Source organism: Anguilla rostrata, chromosome 9 (genome assembly GCF_018555375.3).
Source record: "Anguilla rostrata isolate EN2019 chromosome 9, ASM1855537v3, whole genome shotgun sequence".
In the NCBI taxonomy this organism is placed as follows: Eukaryota; Metazoa; Chordata; class Actinopteri; order Anguilliformes; family Anguillidae; genus Anguilla; species Anguilla rostrata.
The window spans coordinates 38370774-38387808 of record NC_057941.1 but is presented as its reverse complement, the minus strand read 5'-3'; the positions used below and the strand labels follow the sequence as shown (position 1 = coordinate 38387808).

Genomic DNA, 17035 nt, shown 5'->3' with positions numbered 1-17035 from the left:
ACAAATCAAGCAAATTGATCAATTTGCATTCACCAAAATCCTGCAATTCCATGCCAGAAAATGTCTTAAATAAAAAAAAGTAAAATCCTCTAGAAGGTGTACAGTAGTGATGGCTTATGCTTTGCCTTTTGGCACTTTTTTTGTTCTGTGATGATTGTGAGTATGACACCCTGTTCCATTGTGATTGTTTGGCCAATGTGAAAATTATATGTAGGAAGTGTGGTTGATTTTAGTTGTCAAGGATGGCAATGGTGAAAAAGGGAAAACAGAGAAAGATAGAGACACAGCAACAGAGATAATAAATGCCAAAGTAGAATCTGCACGCAATGACTGACCAGACTGTTGGATTGCATTTCTCAAGGATAACCACATTGACTGCTTCACACTCTGCCACATATATTCTATTGCATACAGTTAAACATCATGGTACTCTAACCATTTGCAAAGTTCTCTAATTCCAAAAGCTGAAAACACACCCTGTTTAATCCATCCTACAAACAAAAATTGTCCAAAATGTCACTGTCTATCAAAAAGCACCATATGCTTGTGCCTCAGTGTATGATTGAAAATAATTACACTCTATGCATAAATTTGGTGCCAGAAATGGGACTATGAGGTCTGACAAATTCTAGAAGGAGGCTTCAAAGTTCCTTGCTGTATTCCATGCATTCTGTTTTCCAAGAGAAAAGTTTCTTGTGTTCCACTCCTCAGTGAGAGCCATCAGTTAGTTTTGTAGATCTCAGGTTCCCCTTGGACTGTTTTCCTTGGTTGCCTTGATAGACTGGATCAGGCTTCCCTTTATAAGGCACTTCCGATTCTGTCATTCTGGGCCAAATATATATGTTTTTCTGGTTACTGAAGCTGAAGAAATCTTGACCTGAATGCATATAGTTGAAGACACCAAGAGTTAAGGGACTCAACATGGATATGACCTTTGGAACCTAGGGAGTTAGCATGGAAATTAAGCCATGTGATAACAGAAGAAATACTAGTTATTTTTTCCAACCCATAAGCTAAGTGTAAGCATCTCTGGCATGTCTGGCAAAAGTGTGGCTCAGCTTTTTTGAATTTATGTCACTCCACTCTAGCATTCCCGTCTTTACCCTCCCCCCTTCTCTGTCAGCTATGTATGGGGTAGGGGCTGAGATGGGGGATACAGCTGTTGTCCCAACTTGGGCGACTGTGATGTAAGTTATTGCCTTTCAGAAACTAAACAGGGTATGAGACAGCGAACCCAGCCAATGAGGAATTAGGAAGAATAAAATGTCCCAACCAATGGGTGCAAGCCTGCGGGGTATATAAGCTAAGGGCTAAAACCTTCAAACTTGGGCAACCCCTAATATTGGCTTTGGTGAACAGGATCTGATCCCAAGGACTGTTACCTCTTTCTTTTGTGCAGGTAAAACCCAATTTGTCTTGCAGGATTGAGTGGAAGTGGGAGGGAATTAGGTTGTTATAATATTTATAAGGTGAATTTAAACATGTAGCTCATGTTGGTACTTTAAATAAATATTTGAATTCATAAGAGCACCTCCTCTGTCTCTTAGATGTATGGGTTTGAAGATTTTATTTCATATCTTGGCATGTTATGCTATGAGGGCTATAAGCTACTGTTTTCCAGAAGGGCAGCCCAACTTGCACCCTGTTTATCTGCATTTTGCATATGTGCATTGGACAAAGTAGGGCGATATGATGCATCTAAGACAGATACAGCTGAGATATCACTGCCAATAAGAATATAAAAGAATGTTACCGTGTAATAACTAGAGGGCTTACTCAGTGACAAATTGTTGCATTTGTTGAATGGAAGATGGAACTAAGTTGCATTCCTATACAATTTGTTAGGATTAACAGTACTTTATACAACAGATATGTGTCAGGTTATTATATCTTAAATTTCATAGTACATAGAAATATTGCAGATGAATACATGAGCTTCCCACACTAAGCCAGCCATTTGACAATTTGACTAATCGAGACTGGGTAGAAATAAATTTTTAAAAATCTGTTTCACGCCCCTATTTTCACACAAAAAAAAACTTTCTTACTTGTGGCATCTGGTTTATGAACTACTGCTTGACTGTAATTTTCCACATAAGAGTTTTGCATGTTATGGGCATAATTTTTTAATGATGATTTATATTTCTTATACTTCAAAGCACTTCGCTTCTGATTGGGGGAGTATTTTTCCAGTGATGGGCTTTGTGCATACATTGATGTGTGGCTTCATTGGTTGGTAGAGGTTGGAGTTCAGCATTGTCCAGTGGTAGGTGCATATCACCTAGTACTGCCTCAGCAGGAATGTTCTGGTGAGGATTGTGTAAAGCCATGTGTATATCTGTGTGATGCAATACTCTGGTAATGGGATATGCCTCAGAATGTAGGTAACAAAACCCAGCACCCATTTTGGACATTTATAACCCACAGCTGTCCCTCAATTCTGAAATAGACCACTGTTTGACAGCTAATCATTGATAGTATGACCACCTGGAATATTCTGGTGTTTTCTAATCCTGTGGTAGATAAAGAAAAGTAAGTATATCCCACTACAGACAAGATCTGAGTGCAAAGATAATGGATTTGTAAGAGTGGTTACTGGTACAGTTTATTGGCTGTTTCACACGTTGCCTTGTAGACTGAACCAACAATTCAACTTATATTTAGACAGTTCCAAATGTAAAGAGCTCTGCAGGAATGTCATGTAAAGAAGCTAGTGAGTCTAAATGTGCATGTTATTTTTATTGTATTTATTTTATTTTTATTTTTTTTTTGGGGGGGGAGGTGTTAAAAATGTTCAGCTGCTAGGTGCATACAAGTGCTACAGCTATAAGTGCTATTGATAGGCTGTTCCATGAGTTGGCTGATGACATCTATAACTGTAGTAAAGGGACCATGGTTTTCACAACCTTTGAATTGTTGTTAAGCAGACACTCCCTCATAGTCTTAATGATTACTGGCTACAAAAGTTGTTCTTGGTTTCTCTGCCTCACAGATCAGAAAACATACTTGTGCCCCCTATTTTTTTGTTTTTGTGATTGTTTCCCACCACTCATACATGGGGAACTGAAACTGTTTTTGATTGGTTGAGAGATTAGTCACTGTTCTGTTACAGCAATACAAATATATCTTTTCCAGACCACGTAAGAAAGCAATCATGCCTTTCGGAAACACTCACAACAACTTCAAACTGAACTTCACCGTTGAGGAAGAGTACCCAGACCTCAGTCAACACAACAACCACATGGCCAAAGCCCTGACCAAGGAGATTTACGGCAAGCTGAGGGACAAACAGACCCCCAGCGGCTACACTCTGGATGATGTCATTCAGACTGGAGTAGACAATCCAGGTAAGGGTTGCAATGAAAGGGCCAATATCAATTAGTGCTTTGATGTATTTCTGAAATCCAAACCAACATGATATTCTATTATTTTCAAACACGTGCTGTTTGATGAGCTTCTAGACAATTAAAGGATTTAAATCACAGAATAACAACCCGTGTTTTTAAACTTAAAACTTAAGAATCCACACACATTAATGTAAACTGTCCAAGCATGGATGGACAACAACACCCTATCATAAGGTTGCAACCTTATCCTTTTACACAAGTCATTCAGTTCAGATTTCTGGGTTATCAGCTATCATCTTGGCCTTGATTGTGAATATGCAAAGAATGCCCGGATTCTTGATTCCACTCTGTCCTCAGGCCACCCCTTCATCATGACCGTTGGCTGTGTTGCTGGTGATGAGGAATCTTATGAGGTTTTCAAGGATCTGCTGGACCCTATCATCTCTGACCGTCATGGCGGCTACAAGTCCACAGACAAGCACAAGACTGACCTGAACTTTGAGAACCTGAAGGTACACTGCCAAAGCTCAGGTATCAAAACAGCTGTAAATGTTATTATAATATAAAGAATATGTCAGTAAATGATATGATGAGTGTGCCTCTACAGGGCGGTGATGATCTTGACCCCAACTATGTTCTGAGCTCACGTGTGCGTACTGGGCGCAGCATCAAAGGATACACCCTGCCCCCTCACAACAGCCGTGGTGAGCGCAGAGCTGTTGAAAAGCTGTCTGTTGAGGGTAAGTAGTGGCCCCCATTGTGCACCTAGTTTACCACTATTCCTTCATTAGATTACTTAATAATCACTTAGCAGACATGTATATCTAGAGCATCACTGTTATACCTGATTTATACGCATATGCCCTTTTGTAAGTGTTGTGCAACAAAAATGAAGGTGTCGCATTTGTACTTCGGCAAAGGCCTGCCGGCAGGATTCTGTTGTCTCTATGGTAACAAGACTGCCAAACTGCTGATGTTGAAATTTACTTTTATATATACTTTTTAAAAACTTTTTATAAATACTTTTGTTAAAAAATATGATGTGAATGGAAAAAAAGGTGGTCCGTCAGTCATATAAACCACATAACGCGAAAAAAGGTGAATATATTCTAACCTAGTAAAGCGGATGCGTCATATGCTGGCATTTCAACTATTTTAGTATGTCATCTAACTGGTTCAATGATGTAATTACAGCATCCATCCCCACATCGTACACGCACTACTTTATTAAGCTATTTATTCTCACAGATTTTCCTCTATCCCCTGCATTTTTATTAACACCAGTCAAAACCAGAATAATAGACTATAAAATAAACTAAGGTATCCACCACAATGAATTTCGGTTTTCAATCTGGCTGTTCATTCATACAAGGCGACAAAGTATGATGTCTGCAATGTAACAGAATTCTAGAGGTGAATTCTTTTTTTCAGTTGAAAAATTGTCATTTTTGTAAAACGACACTTGTCGAAAAGGTCATGGGAGGAAGTATAAATCAGGCTGTAGTCTCAAGAATACAATTTAAAATCAGTAAGTGTATAGTTAGTCAAACAAACCCACAATTGGTATTTTAATTTAAAAAAACCACAGAGCTTGCCTATATTTACACAACTATACTGAAAAGAAAAAAATAGAATAGCTAAAGAGGGTCAGGGCATTGTGCAGTCTGAACAGGCAGGCCAATTTGGTTTGGAAGATGCGTGGGATTTCTTCTGTTTTGACTGCTGTAGGAAGCTTATTCCACCCCCAGGGGGTTAGAACAGACAGTAAAAATGATCAGCAAGTGCAGGAATACGATATGTGGTGGAGGGGGGGGGGTTCAGATGCCCACAGGTAGCAGAATTGAGAGGTCTGGTAGGTGTGTGGAGCTTGATGGTCTTTTAGTGATATAATGGACCTGTCCCTTCAGCTGCTCAGTAGGCTAGCAAGGTTTTGAATTTGATGCTAAACAATTTTGGTAACCAGCGGAGGGATATGAGTAGGGGAATGACATGGCTGGGCCTGGGAAAATTGTAGATCAGGTGAGCAGCAGCAGCTTTCCACAAGTTGCTTCTATCTTAACCGCTATTTTATTTTATTGTATTATGTTGTTTCAGTACTGTAGGTATTACATTACTGTAGGTATTACTACAACAATATCAAATAAATGAAAAAATAGCCACAAGCAGCAATGAGTGGGTTCCAAGTCCTAAAGTAACAGGATTATTTTATGGATTTCAAGAAAGAAGAGATGATGGAAATGGTAAAACAAGAGAGGGTTTGATGGTAATTTAAAGTGTTAATGGCAGTGTAATGTCCTCTCACTCTCCATACAATTTTATATGTTTAAAAATTATTCCCTTGGTGGAGACTCAAAACCTGTGGTTTCTTTTGACGTTTTTTTACAACGTTTGCAGCTAACAACAGCTGTAAGTGGTTAGTGCCAGTGCCTAGTGCAAGATTGGGGTGTCAGTAGGTAGAGGACAATTTGAGAGAGCCATTTGTCATGTCATGTGTCTGAGTTTTCTCTCTTAATTGTCTTCTGTTTGTTCACATCCTCCTTAGTCAGGTTACCCACTAGTAAACAACTGCAAATGTTTATACATTACTCACAACAATATTGTAGAACATCTGAACCACAGTAATACAAAAATCTAAGGATATGAGCTTTCGTAGGAATTACAATGTTGACTGAGCTCTCTTGAAATTATAACTCGAATTTTCTCTCCAACTGAATTTCTTGTCAATTATGACACCTAGGTATTTGATGCACAACACAGTCAATGGTACACTGATATGCTGTTTTATTTTCCTCAGTATACAGCAAATAAGAACTCATTGTCCACCATTCTTGAATTCATATGAAATATGATATATACATTCCAAATGAATAGGCCACACCCCCTCTGACTTATAAGCCATTAAAGGAGTAACATGGTGGGTGAACGTGACACTTGCCAGTAGTCTTTAGGCAACAACAAGACAAATGTGCATAATTTTTTTTATTATTCAGTCATTTAAATGTATTTTAAAACTTATTTTTCTAAGCCTAAATTTCCCACTATAAAAGTTCATCTGAACTGTCTGGGCGTGGTAATGAAAACTGTCAGTTAGCTATGATTGACAGACCGTACCCCATTACCATAGCTACCACCATGCTACGCGCTCATCTTGGGAAACTGCTTAGCTAGCTTTTCACAAGCTAGCTAACTTAGTATATCAAGTATCGATAGCTAAGGACGTTGACTTATATCCAATAATAATTTTTGCTAGCTAGCTAGCCAAGTTAAAACCACAACTATAATGTCCTTATGAAAGCAAACTAGCTAGCTGGGTCCCCAAATATGATTTAGAATGAGCTATCACAGCAACCTGACTGACAATAGGGAGGGCAAAATGGAGCTTTAGAATGTCGCCAGCAGTGTATGCGCGTGAGCTCGACAATACATTTCTCATGGGAAAAGTAGTTTGCCACCGTTTTTTAGCTCATTACAGTGGTTATAGAAGTGACAATAATTAAGTGGTACTGTGCTGTTAGCCTTTATTGATCGCCATACAAGGTTAATGTGAAGTAGCTAACATAATCGGACAGCACTAACCCATAAAAATGTACTTTGAATGATACTTGCTCAATCAAACGGTAAATCTCAAAAACATTCGATTATAGTCAGCGGCACTGAACATTTCTTTCACAACCTCAATAAACGACAAAATTCCCAGTAGAAGATTGAATTAAACCTTTTAAAGTTATATATTTTCTGAAACGTTATCGATTCCGCTTGGCCACAGTGAGTGAATGTTTATGTAAATTACGTCAGCCTTGTTGTTTGCTACCTAAACTTCAGAGCACACTTGTAGCAGGACGGTGTGTCCAGTCAGATTTCTTTACGGGGCGTGGAAAGAGGAGTGGTTACTGTACTTGTGACGCACTAAGTCGATAACATTCTCAACCGGTTGAAAATAGGACGATAAATTTAAAACGCTTATTTCTCCAAAAATAAACAACGGACATATTCAATACTTTACTCATCGTGTTTCTACAATGCCTCTTGTACAAATAACACATAAAACCGAGAAAGTGTGAAAACCACCATGTTACTCCTTTAAGTAATAGGCTGTACCCACTTAGACAAATTCCTGCCAGACTTCACATTTGGACAAATATGTCTCACATCCTGAGTACTTGATTTTGTCTAATTCCATCACTAGGTTTTCGAGGTATTGTTTTGTGATTTGTAGCACCCCATATTTGTCAAATTAAATATACCTGTAGATATATATTGAGGAACCTAAAGGATAATTCCATTATGACATGTCAAACCATTATGTAATTATATCCAATTTTGTTGAAGGCCCTGCCAATTTTCAAGTTCATTGGTTAATGTTGTTTAACCAATGAGGCTATGTTGTTTGCCCGATTGGGCTGGTTTACAAAAGCATTTGTATATCTAGTCCAATAAACATGCACAGAAATATTAGTGAAGATTGGTTGACAAACAAAAAAGCCTTCAGGAATAAACAATTTTCAAAAAATAAAAATTGGCAGAAAATCTATGACAGAGTTTACTGGTTTCATTTGGAAATTTGTGGGGCTCAATCACATTATTATGTAAACGAAGTATCATGAAAATCAGACATATGGTGTGGGAGTTACTACTGTTTAAAGGCAAAAACATTTTGTTCTTTAATTGTTGCACCACCCAAAGGCCAATTGTGCTTATATTGCATGGCCATATAGCCTCAAGTAACCTGACCACTATGCCAAAGCTCATGTCTCTATTGTTTACCATCTCACAGAAAATTGCAAAAGTGTGGGAGAAGATAACAATAATAGCATAATAACAATAACAACAACAACAATTCTAATAATAAAATACAAAAACCGTAGGGTTTCAGCATTGTGGCCTGAAATACGAATAATATCACAGAATAACAATTTTCTAAATTAAGTTATGTGACTGACTTTGCAATTTGTGGCATTTCATGAAATGTCTGCACCTGCAGGCTATTGCTGAGTTTTACTTGTCTGGCTTAAAAGCTTTGAACAGCCTGGATGGAGAGTTCAAGGGAAAGTACTACCCCCTTAAGAGCATGACCGACAAGGAACAGGAGCAGCTGATTGCTGACCACTTCCTGTTTGACAAGCCTGTCTCCCCCCTGCTGCTGGCTGCTGGTATGGCTCGTGATTGGCCTGATGCAAGAGGCATTTGGTGAGTATGAGACTTTTTACAAAGAACTAATTTATTTAAAAATAATGTTTATTAGTCCATATTGGATGGACTAATATTTGTATTGATGACTGAGCTGTTTTATAAAGGCACAATGACAACAAGACCTTCCTCGTCTGGGTGAATGAAGAGGATCATCTGCGTGTCATTTCCATGCAGCAAGGTGGCAACATGAGAGAGGTGTTCAGACGTTTCTGCGTGGGCCTGCAGAAGGTGTGCATCAGGATTCAAATGCCCCATCACCCTAACACTAAGCATTACCCTAACCTTAGCCCTGCCAAAGCTCACAATGCCCTCAGTAATCTACCTCACCTGTCACTCCTTCATCCATATCAGACCTTTCATGCTAACAGAAAATTATCTATTTATTTGATACAAGCTATTTTACCCAGAACCATACAATTTGCAGTTATCATATGTCCTGCAGATACTCATATATTCACCCAGTTTTATATGCATCCATAAACAAAGTATAGTGTTCATAATCATATGCATAATAATTGAAATGGTTGCACCTTGTGGGAGTAGCTTATCTGGAATTCCATTCCTATTACTCTTCATCTGTGACAGATTGAGGAGATCTTCAAGAAGCACAACCATGGCTTTATGTGGAATGAGCATCTGGGCTATGTGCTGACCTGCCCCTCCAACCTTGGCACCGGCCTGCGTGGTGGTGTGCATGTCAAGTTGCCCAAGCTGAGCACACACGCCAAGTTTGATGAGATCCTTACCAGGTTGCGCCTGCAGAAACGTGGCACAGGTGCGCTTCTTCTATACACTGCATATTCTGTCTGAAAACAGTTGATATGTACATGTGGACAGACATGGAACATGAATAGACATGTGAACTCCTTTGCATCTTTTCAATATGATAGCATAAAATGGCAGATGAGCTCTTAGATGAGGACCTCTTTCCTGTTTTCTCCAGGTGGTGTGGACACTGCGTCTGTGGGGGGTGTTTTTGACATCTCCAATGCTGACCGTCTGGGCTCCTCCGAGGTTGAGCAGGTCCAGCTGGTAGTTGATGGTGTGAAACTTATGGTTGAGATGGAGAAGAAGCTGGAGAAGGGAGAAGCCATTGAAAGCATGATTCCAGCTCAGAAGTAAAGAGGGAGTTGCACTTTTTATATTGTGAAAGCCAACAACACACATGCCGACATGGCCTTTCTAGAGACTCTTGACTCCATTCTTTCATCCCTATTCTTTTTTCTCTTCTCTTCCTCCTTTTTCCATTCTGTCTTTTTCCATATTTCCTGTGCTATTGGTAAAATCCTGGGATCACGCCTCCACCACCAGGCATTCCTGAAATTGTGACATCACCAACATTTTTATTGGTTTAAGAATCATGAAACAATTCAATAAAACTAGCCCCATGACACAATCAATAAAGATGATCTGGTCTTCATTTGGCTATGATCTATGCTTTGTTTTTGTATTAATTTTGTATGTGAAGAATGTTTTGTTTATGACATCATTACTTTACTAGAAGTGAGTTTATAAATACTAGTGGTGACAGTTAAAGAAATTGATGACAACTGGCCCAGCCACACTCCTCATAATATAGCATCATGTTTCCTTGTGTGCATGGAGATAAATACACATACATTATTAGTCTGAGTAGCTAATGTTAACTTGCTTAACTGAAGTAGTTCAACAAGTGAGGCTGCTAATTTGTCTGGTTGAACTGCAAAATAACTCTTATAATCACTATTATGTCATTCCAAGATCATGTTTAAAATTTAACATTTTGTCATAAGTGTCATAACAGTGTATTATGAGTATAATTTCAGTAATACAAGTAATACTCATGCCACAGTACAATAATATCACATGTCAAGAAATGACATACAGTTTGATAATAATAATAAAAATAGCAATAATAATAATACTAATAATAAACTTTATTTGTATAGCACCCTTCATACAGAGATGCAGCTCAAAAAGTGTTTTACACAGTACAGTGAATTAAAAATTATTAAATAAATAAAAATAAATTAAATAAAATACCATGTGAAAATAAAAATACCTAAAATAGCACAAGTAAAAATATTTTGTCCTTATGTATGGAGTTCCACAGTATGGGGCATAGTGGGTGACAAAATGTTAGTGAGTCTGAGATATAAGAAGGGGCTATACCATTAAGAGCTTTGTATACAAATAAAAAATAATAATAATAATTAACTGGAAGCCAATGCAGGGTAGCTAAAACAGGAGTAATTTGCTCTCTTTTCCTGGACTCAGGAATCAGAGTCTAAAATTACTCCAGGGCTTTTAACCTCTGATTTGAGCCAGGCCTCTGAGTCTATTTAAAAAAAGCTTCATTTAGATTTGGGTCCAATTAAAAGTATTTCAGTTTTTTCCTCATTTAATAAAAAAAATGCCCCTCATACATTGATTTATAGAAGCAAAACAGTTGCTCAGAGAGCAAAGGACAGAAAAGGGGCAAGAAGTTGCTGAATGAATACTGAATAGAATACTGAATGAATTCCTGGGCTGAAGGCACACCCACCTCCTTCTCCTACATGGGAAACAAGGGTGGCTGGAACCCACACTTACATTGAAAGGGAGACAGGTCAGTAAAGTAATTCATAAGAGTATTGTGTATATAACTCAGCCCATGGTAAAAACTTGGGGCAGGGCTGCCTGCTGAAAAACACATCGAAAAGGTCTTCAGGGGACAAACTGGGAGACCAGCTAAGGAGACTGCAAAATCTTGCCCTCGGTCAGAAAATGTAACATGCGTAGCTTAAAAACTTGCTGAATGACTAACAACCAGACCCATCAGAAGGTGGCAACCCCATGACAAAGTCCATTGCAATGTGCAACCAAGAGTGACTTGGGATAGGAATGGTGTGCTGGCAGGCACACATTTTTACTCAATACGCAGGTGGGACAAGCTGTGACAAAGGAGCACACATCAGACTCCTTGGACATCCACCAGAACCACCTCTGAATGAATTTGAGTGTGTGCTGGACTTGAGAATTTAGAGTTGTGGGGCCACAGCAGAACCTGTGAACTAACAGAAGGTGGAATAAAGAAATGGTTACTAAGTACCATCCAGGTTCAGGTCCCTGCCATTCAATGCTGCCAACTCAGTGGTTTTCCCGCAGAATTGGAATACTTTTGAAGTGTTGCTGCGGGTTGAATTTTTTGATGAGGGGTTGTCGGTTGTTGGATGCTTCGCAAATCAAATTAGTGATATTTATATATGAATATTCACATTTAAATGGAACTATTTTTACAGGCTCGGCAAAACATAATGATCGTGATGGGGCTATTTCATCAATAGTCTCCCCTACCTTTGATGACGAAGAAGCAGGTAAGCTGTTCCCAAATCAGTTTTGAAAAAAGAGGACAAAACACATTAATATCTTTTGCAATTCATCTGTGAATTTATATTTGTGTTTTGTCATTTTTTTCTTGAAATAGAAGACAGAGCCATTATGCATTTATTACAGATAAAAAATAAAAAGCAACCATTGTTTTCATACAAATGTTTATGCCTTTTTTCGCCAGTAATGTTTACCACAATTATTAATGATGTGAAATATCTTGCTCACCACAAAAATCATGCCTACCTGATTCATGGTTCTTTATAATACACAGGTGACTAGTAATAAAGTCTTAATCAAGAAATAACATTCTCCTCTTTCTTGTTTCCATCTCCAGACCTGGAAAATGGCAAATAAACGTCAAACTTTACTTCCTCTATTCTATTCCTCTGGGCATCAGTTTTTAATATGACTCTTTATTAACCATTTTGCCTCTGATTTACTAATACCTACCTTAATCTGTTTTTCCCATGATTTCAATGCTTGTTTTGCACATGTATCTTCTATCTCATTGTCAATTACTGTTCCAGCACTGCAAATTTCCTTTTTTTATAAAAATGCATAACCTAGATTACCAAGTGGTCAGTATAAAAACAGTGGTTAGCTTGCTAGTTCCCTCTTCTAGACATTGCAAGTGAAGTGATTCCAACTTGTGAACCAGAGGGCGTAGCCAAAGCGTACATCAATTCTGTAGTTTTACAAAGGCTATTATCTGTATTTCTTCTCCCTTATTCTTAGGCTTGTCCTTCTGTTTATCCATAGGCTTTTCCTCAGGCATATCCTTCTCCTTATCCTTAGGTTTCTCCATTTCCTAAGGTGTGTCCTTCTCTTTACCCTTAGGTCTTTCCTTATTGTTTGGCTTCTCCTTATTTTTGAACTTATCCACCCACCATAGTTTTGGCAGAGAATTTCAAAGGTTAGCTACCCATAGCTGAGGAGGACAGCAAAGAAGAGTCCTAGCTTCAACTAAGCATATCAAAATATCTTACAAAATCTCAGATGATAAAAGATAAAAAGATTTAAAAAAGCAATTACTTGCTCAACTACTGTCATTCAGGACATGTTGTAAAACTAAGATCGCCAACACATGGCTCAGTCTCCTTACTTGCGAAAATGCTTATTTTGGAACATCATCCAATAATTTTAAAAGTGTGTAGGCTACTGCGGTTATGACGATATTACCTGACACAGTCGCAACAGCAGAGTGCAGTTTAAATAAATGAATTATTTCTTGAAATTACAATTGATCAATAACTACCTGAGGAGCAGCATCAGGCAGAAGAGACTGAATAGACTGGCTCTAGGCTACTTTCTGTCATGAGCATCAGAGCTCGGGAGCTTAATTTGAAGAAGATCAGCATGATCTTGTAAGTGTAGGCTCATGGGATGCCCTTCAAATGAGGGTGTAGCTACAGTTATTTTCAGAGGGATTGGTGTTGGGTTTGTGATGTTGCCAGCCTGTTAGCTATAGTTTGAATTTAGCCCCTGCCGTGTGTCTCAATAATAGTTCTTTATAATAATAATAATAATAATAATAATAATAATAATAATACATTTTATTTATAAAGCACTTTTCAAGCAGTATCTCAAAGGGCTGTACATATTGTGAGGTCAATACACAACAAAACAGTAGTACACTTTTTAAAAGAAAGAAAAATAAAATAAAACGACCAGTACCAGGAACACAGACAAAATAGTACAAGGTTAAAGGTTAAAACAACAAGTAAAGAAGTCAAGGAGGAAGTTATTTGAAGGCAATGGGGTACAGGTGGGTTTTGAGACCAGTTTTAAATGATTAGAGTGTTTGAGGGAGCTGAAGGTGGTTTGGCAGTGAGTTCCAGAGGCGAGGGGCAACAGCATTGAAGGAGCGATCACCCATGGTGCGGAGTCTGGTCCTAGGAATCTGGAGTTGGTGGATGGCCTTGGACCTGAGATTGCGGGTGGAGGTTTGGGGATGTAGCAGGGCCTTCAGATAGGTGGGGGCATGTGAGTGAATGCATTTGAATGTGAGGAGGAGGACTTTGTAATGGATTCTTTGGGTTATGGGGAGCCAGTGAAGAGATGCCAATATGGGGGTGATGTGTTCGTGTTTGCGAACTTGCATGATAATCCGGGCTGCACTGTTTTGAATGTATTGTAGTTTTTGAAGGCTTTTGGCTGGGATTCCTGTGTAGAGGGAGTTACAGTAGTCCAATCTGAAGGAGATAAAGGCATGGACTAGTTTCACAGCGTCAGAGTGATTAAGTGAGGGGCGAAGTTTAGAAATATTTCTCAGATGGTGGAAGGACATTTTATATATATTTTTGATGTGACTGTCGAAGGTGAGGGATGGATCAACCTTAATGCCAAGGTTGGTGACGGAGGTGGAGAGGGGAATGGTTTCCCTGCAATGGTGAGCTGAAGTGTGTCTGAGTGCATGGTCTGGTGGGGTGTGCCAATCAGGAGGGCCTCAGTTTTGCTGCTGTTAAGTTGTAAAATGTTGTGGGACATCCATGCCCTTCTCTCCTCCAAACAGATGTTCAGGCGTGTGATGGCAACAGAGGCTAGGGAGGGTGTTAAGGTAGATTTGTGTGTCGTCCGCATAGCAGTGAAAAGATATATCATGGCGACTGATGATGCGGCCAAGCGGAAGGAGGTACAGAATAAATAAAATGGGACGTAGGACTGATCCTTGCGGGACACCGCATGTGACTGGGTGGGTTTCAGATTTAAAGTCCCCCAGAGTGACATATTCTGCTCTGTCAGTGAGGTAGGACCTAATCCAGTTTAGAACTAGTCCGGAGAGGCCGACATAACTGTTGAGCCATTCGAGGAGGAGGGAATGGTCAACAGTGTCAAAGGTGGCGCTCAAGTCAAGCAGTATCAGCAGACTTGGCGAGCCAGAGTCAGCGGCCATTAGCAGGTCATTTGTGACCTTAACTAAGGCAGTTTCTGTACTGTGACCAGGTCGAAAACCAGATTGAAATGTTTCATATAAACTGTTGGAGGTGAGATGGAGTTGAAGCTGGGCAGCAACCACTTTTTCCAGGACTTTGGACAGGAACGGGAGGTTGGAGATGGGTCTATAGTTCAGGAGGACTTCGGGGTCGAGGTTGGGATTTTTTAGGTGGGGGGTGATGACTGCAGTTTTTAGTGAGGAAGGAACACTACCATTGCAGAGAGAGATGTTAATTAAGCTTGCGATGAGAGGACAGAGGGCAGGGGTGGAGGTTTTCAGCAGAGTAGTGGGAATGGGGTCGAGTGGGCAGGTAGAATGTTTCATTTTGGTAATGATTTCTTCAATATCATGGGGGGTGATGTCTGAGAAAGAAGTGAAAGTTGAGGATGTAGATGGCGGGGGAGGGGTAGGAAGGGGGGGTGAGAGGACGGGCGATGAGGATATGAGAGCTCTAATATTGTTTATTTTGTTCTTGAAGAACTTAATGAAATTGTTGCACTGTGACTCAGATGCTTCAATAGGGGATTGAGATGCTGGTTTTAGGAGGTGGTTAATTGTAGAGAAAAGGTACCTGGGGTTGCCAGCATCACGGTCAATGAGGTTGGAGAGGAAAGATGACCGCGTGCCGTTTTTAGTGCTAGCGAGTATGCCCTCTGATGTTCATGGAAGGCGATCTTGTGAACTGTGAGACATGTAGACCAACATAGGCATTCAAGCTTACGTCCAGCCGACTTCATTTTTCGTAGTTCAGGGGTGTACCAGGGGGTACAGAGAGAAGGATACAGTGCGTGATTTGAGGGGAGCGAACTGGTTGAGTGTGTTACCCAGAAGCTTGTTGTAGTGGGAGACAGATTCCTTGGCAGATAAACCAATAGGAGGAGAGGCTGTAGTCTGGAGATGCTGGGCAAACTGCATCTTTGGTTATATAGCTAGCTAGCAAACCTGCAGTGATCATAAAATTTTGGAAATGGATAACCATAATCCATATGCATTTCTTAAAGGGATAGAGTTCACACTTTTAAGCCAAAGACTGCTGAGCTACTCACCATAAATTATGGGATGAATTGGGGGGCTAACTCGTGTATGCACAGCTCACTCTCTGTTTGCTGTCAGCTTTGTTAGCTAAATAATATTGATTTAATGGGGGCTGAGAATCATTTATAAAATACAACTTGAACACTGTTATATGTTTATTTTGCAGAAATACATATCTTGTAATCAAATGTGACAGTATAGGGAAGAAAAAAAACCTGTATTTTAGTTGTACCCCCTTTGGACCATCAGTCTAAAATGTAGACTTTGAAATGTCCTGTGTTCCACAGACACAGCATTCCATTGGCTATTAAGGGCAGTGGTGTTGTAGATTGGTGATATTCATTGTGTATTGCCCCTTGTAGTTTTTGAGATTTTGAGGAGAGCAAAAGGTGGTAACTGGTGGATTTTATTGTACATTTTTAGCTAGCTAGAATGGTTAAGCTTTATGCAGGTTATAGCTGCAGCAATACTTGCCTCGAGGCAGGTGAACTCTAGCCCAGTGGTGAGTTGGGGAATCCGTAATTAATTGGGATGGCAGGTATGCCATCCCGCCAAGTTACGCCTTGGCGGGGGCATGCCCCATACCTATACAGCACCGAGAGTTTGGCACTTTTCAGGGTTCCCCACAGAAATAACCACAACAGCCACAGACACTCAGCCCTTAAAAACATTAAATTCTGTACATTCTGACCTCATTTCAACAGACAGATTTCATAAACAACTTCACATGTCCTCACAATAAAGCCCCAAACTAAGGGGATTTTGCGTTTTCTCCTTCTTCTTCTCATTCTTATTTTTTCTGCCGCCTATCCCACTAACAACATGTCTCCCCATTGGACATTTTACCGACACCAGCCAAAACTTCACCTACACGACCCAATCAAAAACTTGCATACACACGCAAAATACCCATACCTTTTTACCTTTTTCCGGTTTAAACAGCTAGTCTGCCTGTGGCCTAGTGAGCAAGGTGTTACAGTCTTGGGAACATGGGGTCCTAGGTTCAAGCCCAGCTAGGAACATGTTTCTTGAACCTGCTTTTACCCTCACTAATAATTGTCTACTACTTCTCACTTATTGCTTTTGCACCATATCTACCAGCCGTTCACCGAATGTATACACTGCATTATGACGTACCGTCTGCACGTTCAGTTATTAACCGGCTACAATATTGCAA

General features: G+C 39.7%; 1 protein-coding gene across 1 annotated transcript; it reads left to right on the top strand.

Annotated features, from left to right (window-relative positions):
* The first annotated feature begins 1241 nt into the window (after positions 1-1241).
* On the top strand, positions 1242-9957 carry ckma (creatine kinase, muscle a). Its single transcript, XM_064352061.1, has 8 exons — positions 1242-1399; positions 3136-3347; positions 3705-3859; positions 3955-4087; positions 8363-8534; positions 8642-8765; positions 9123-9312; positions 9481-9957. Exons 2-8 carry the CDS (start codon positions 3155-3157, stop codon positions 9657-9659), a joined length of 1146 nt encoding a protein of 381 aa, XP_064208131.1. The 5' UTR covers positions 1242-1399; positions 3136-3154; the 3' UTR covers positions 9660-9957.
* Positions 9958-17035: the final 7078 nt, after the last annotated feature.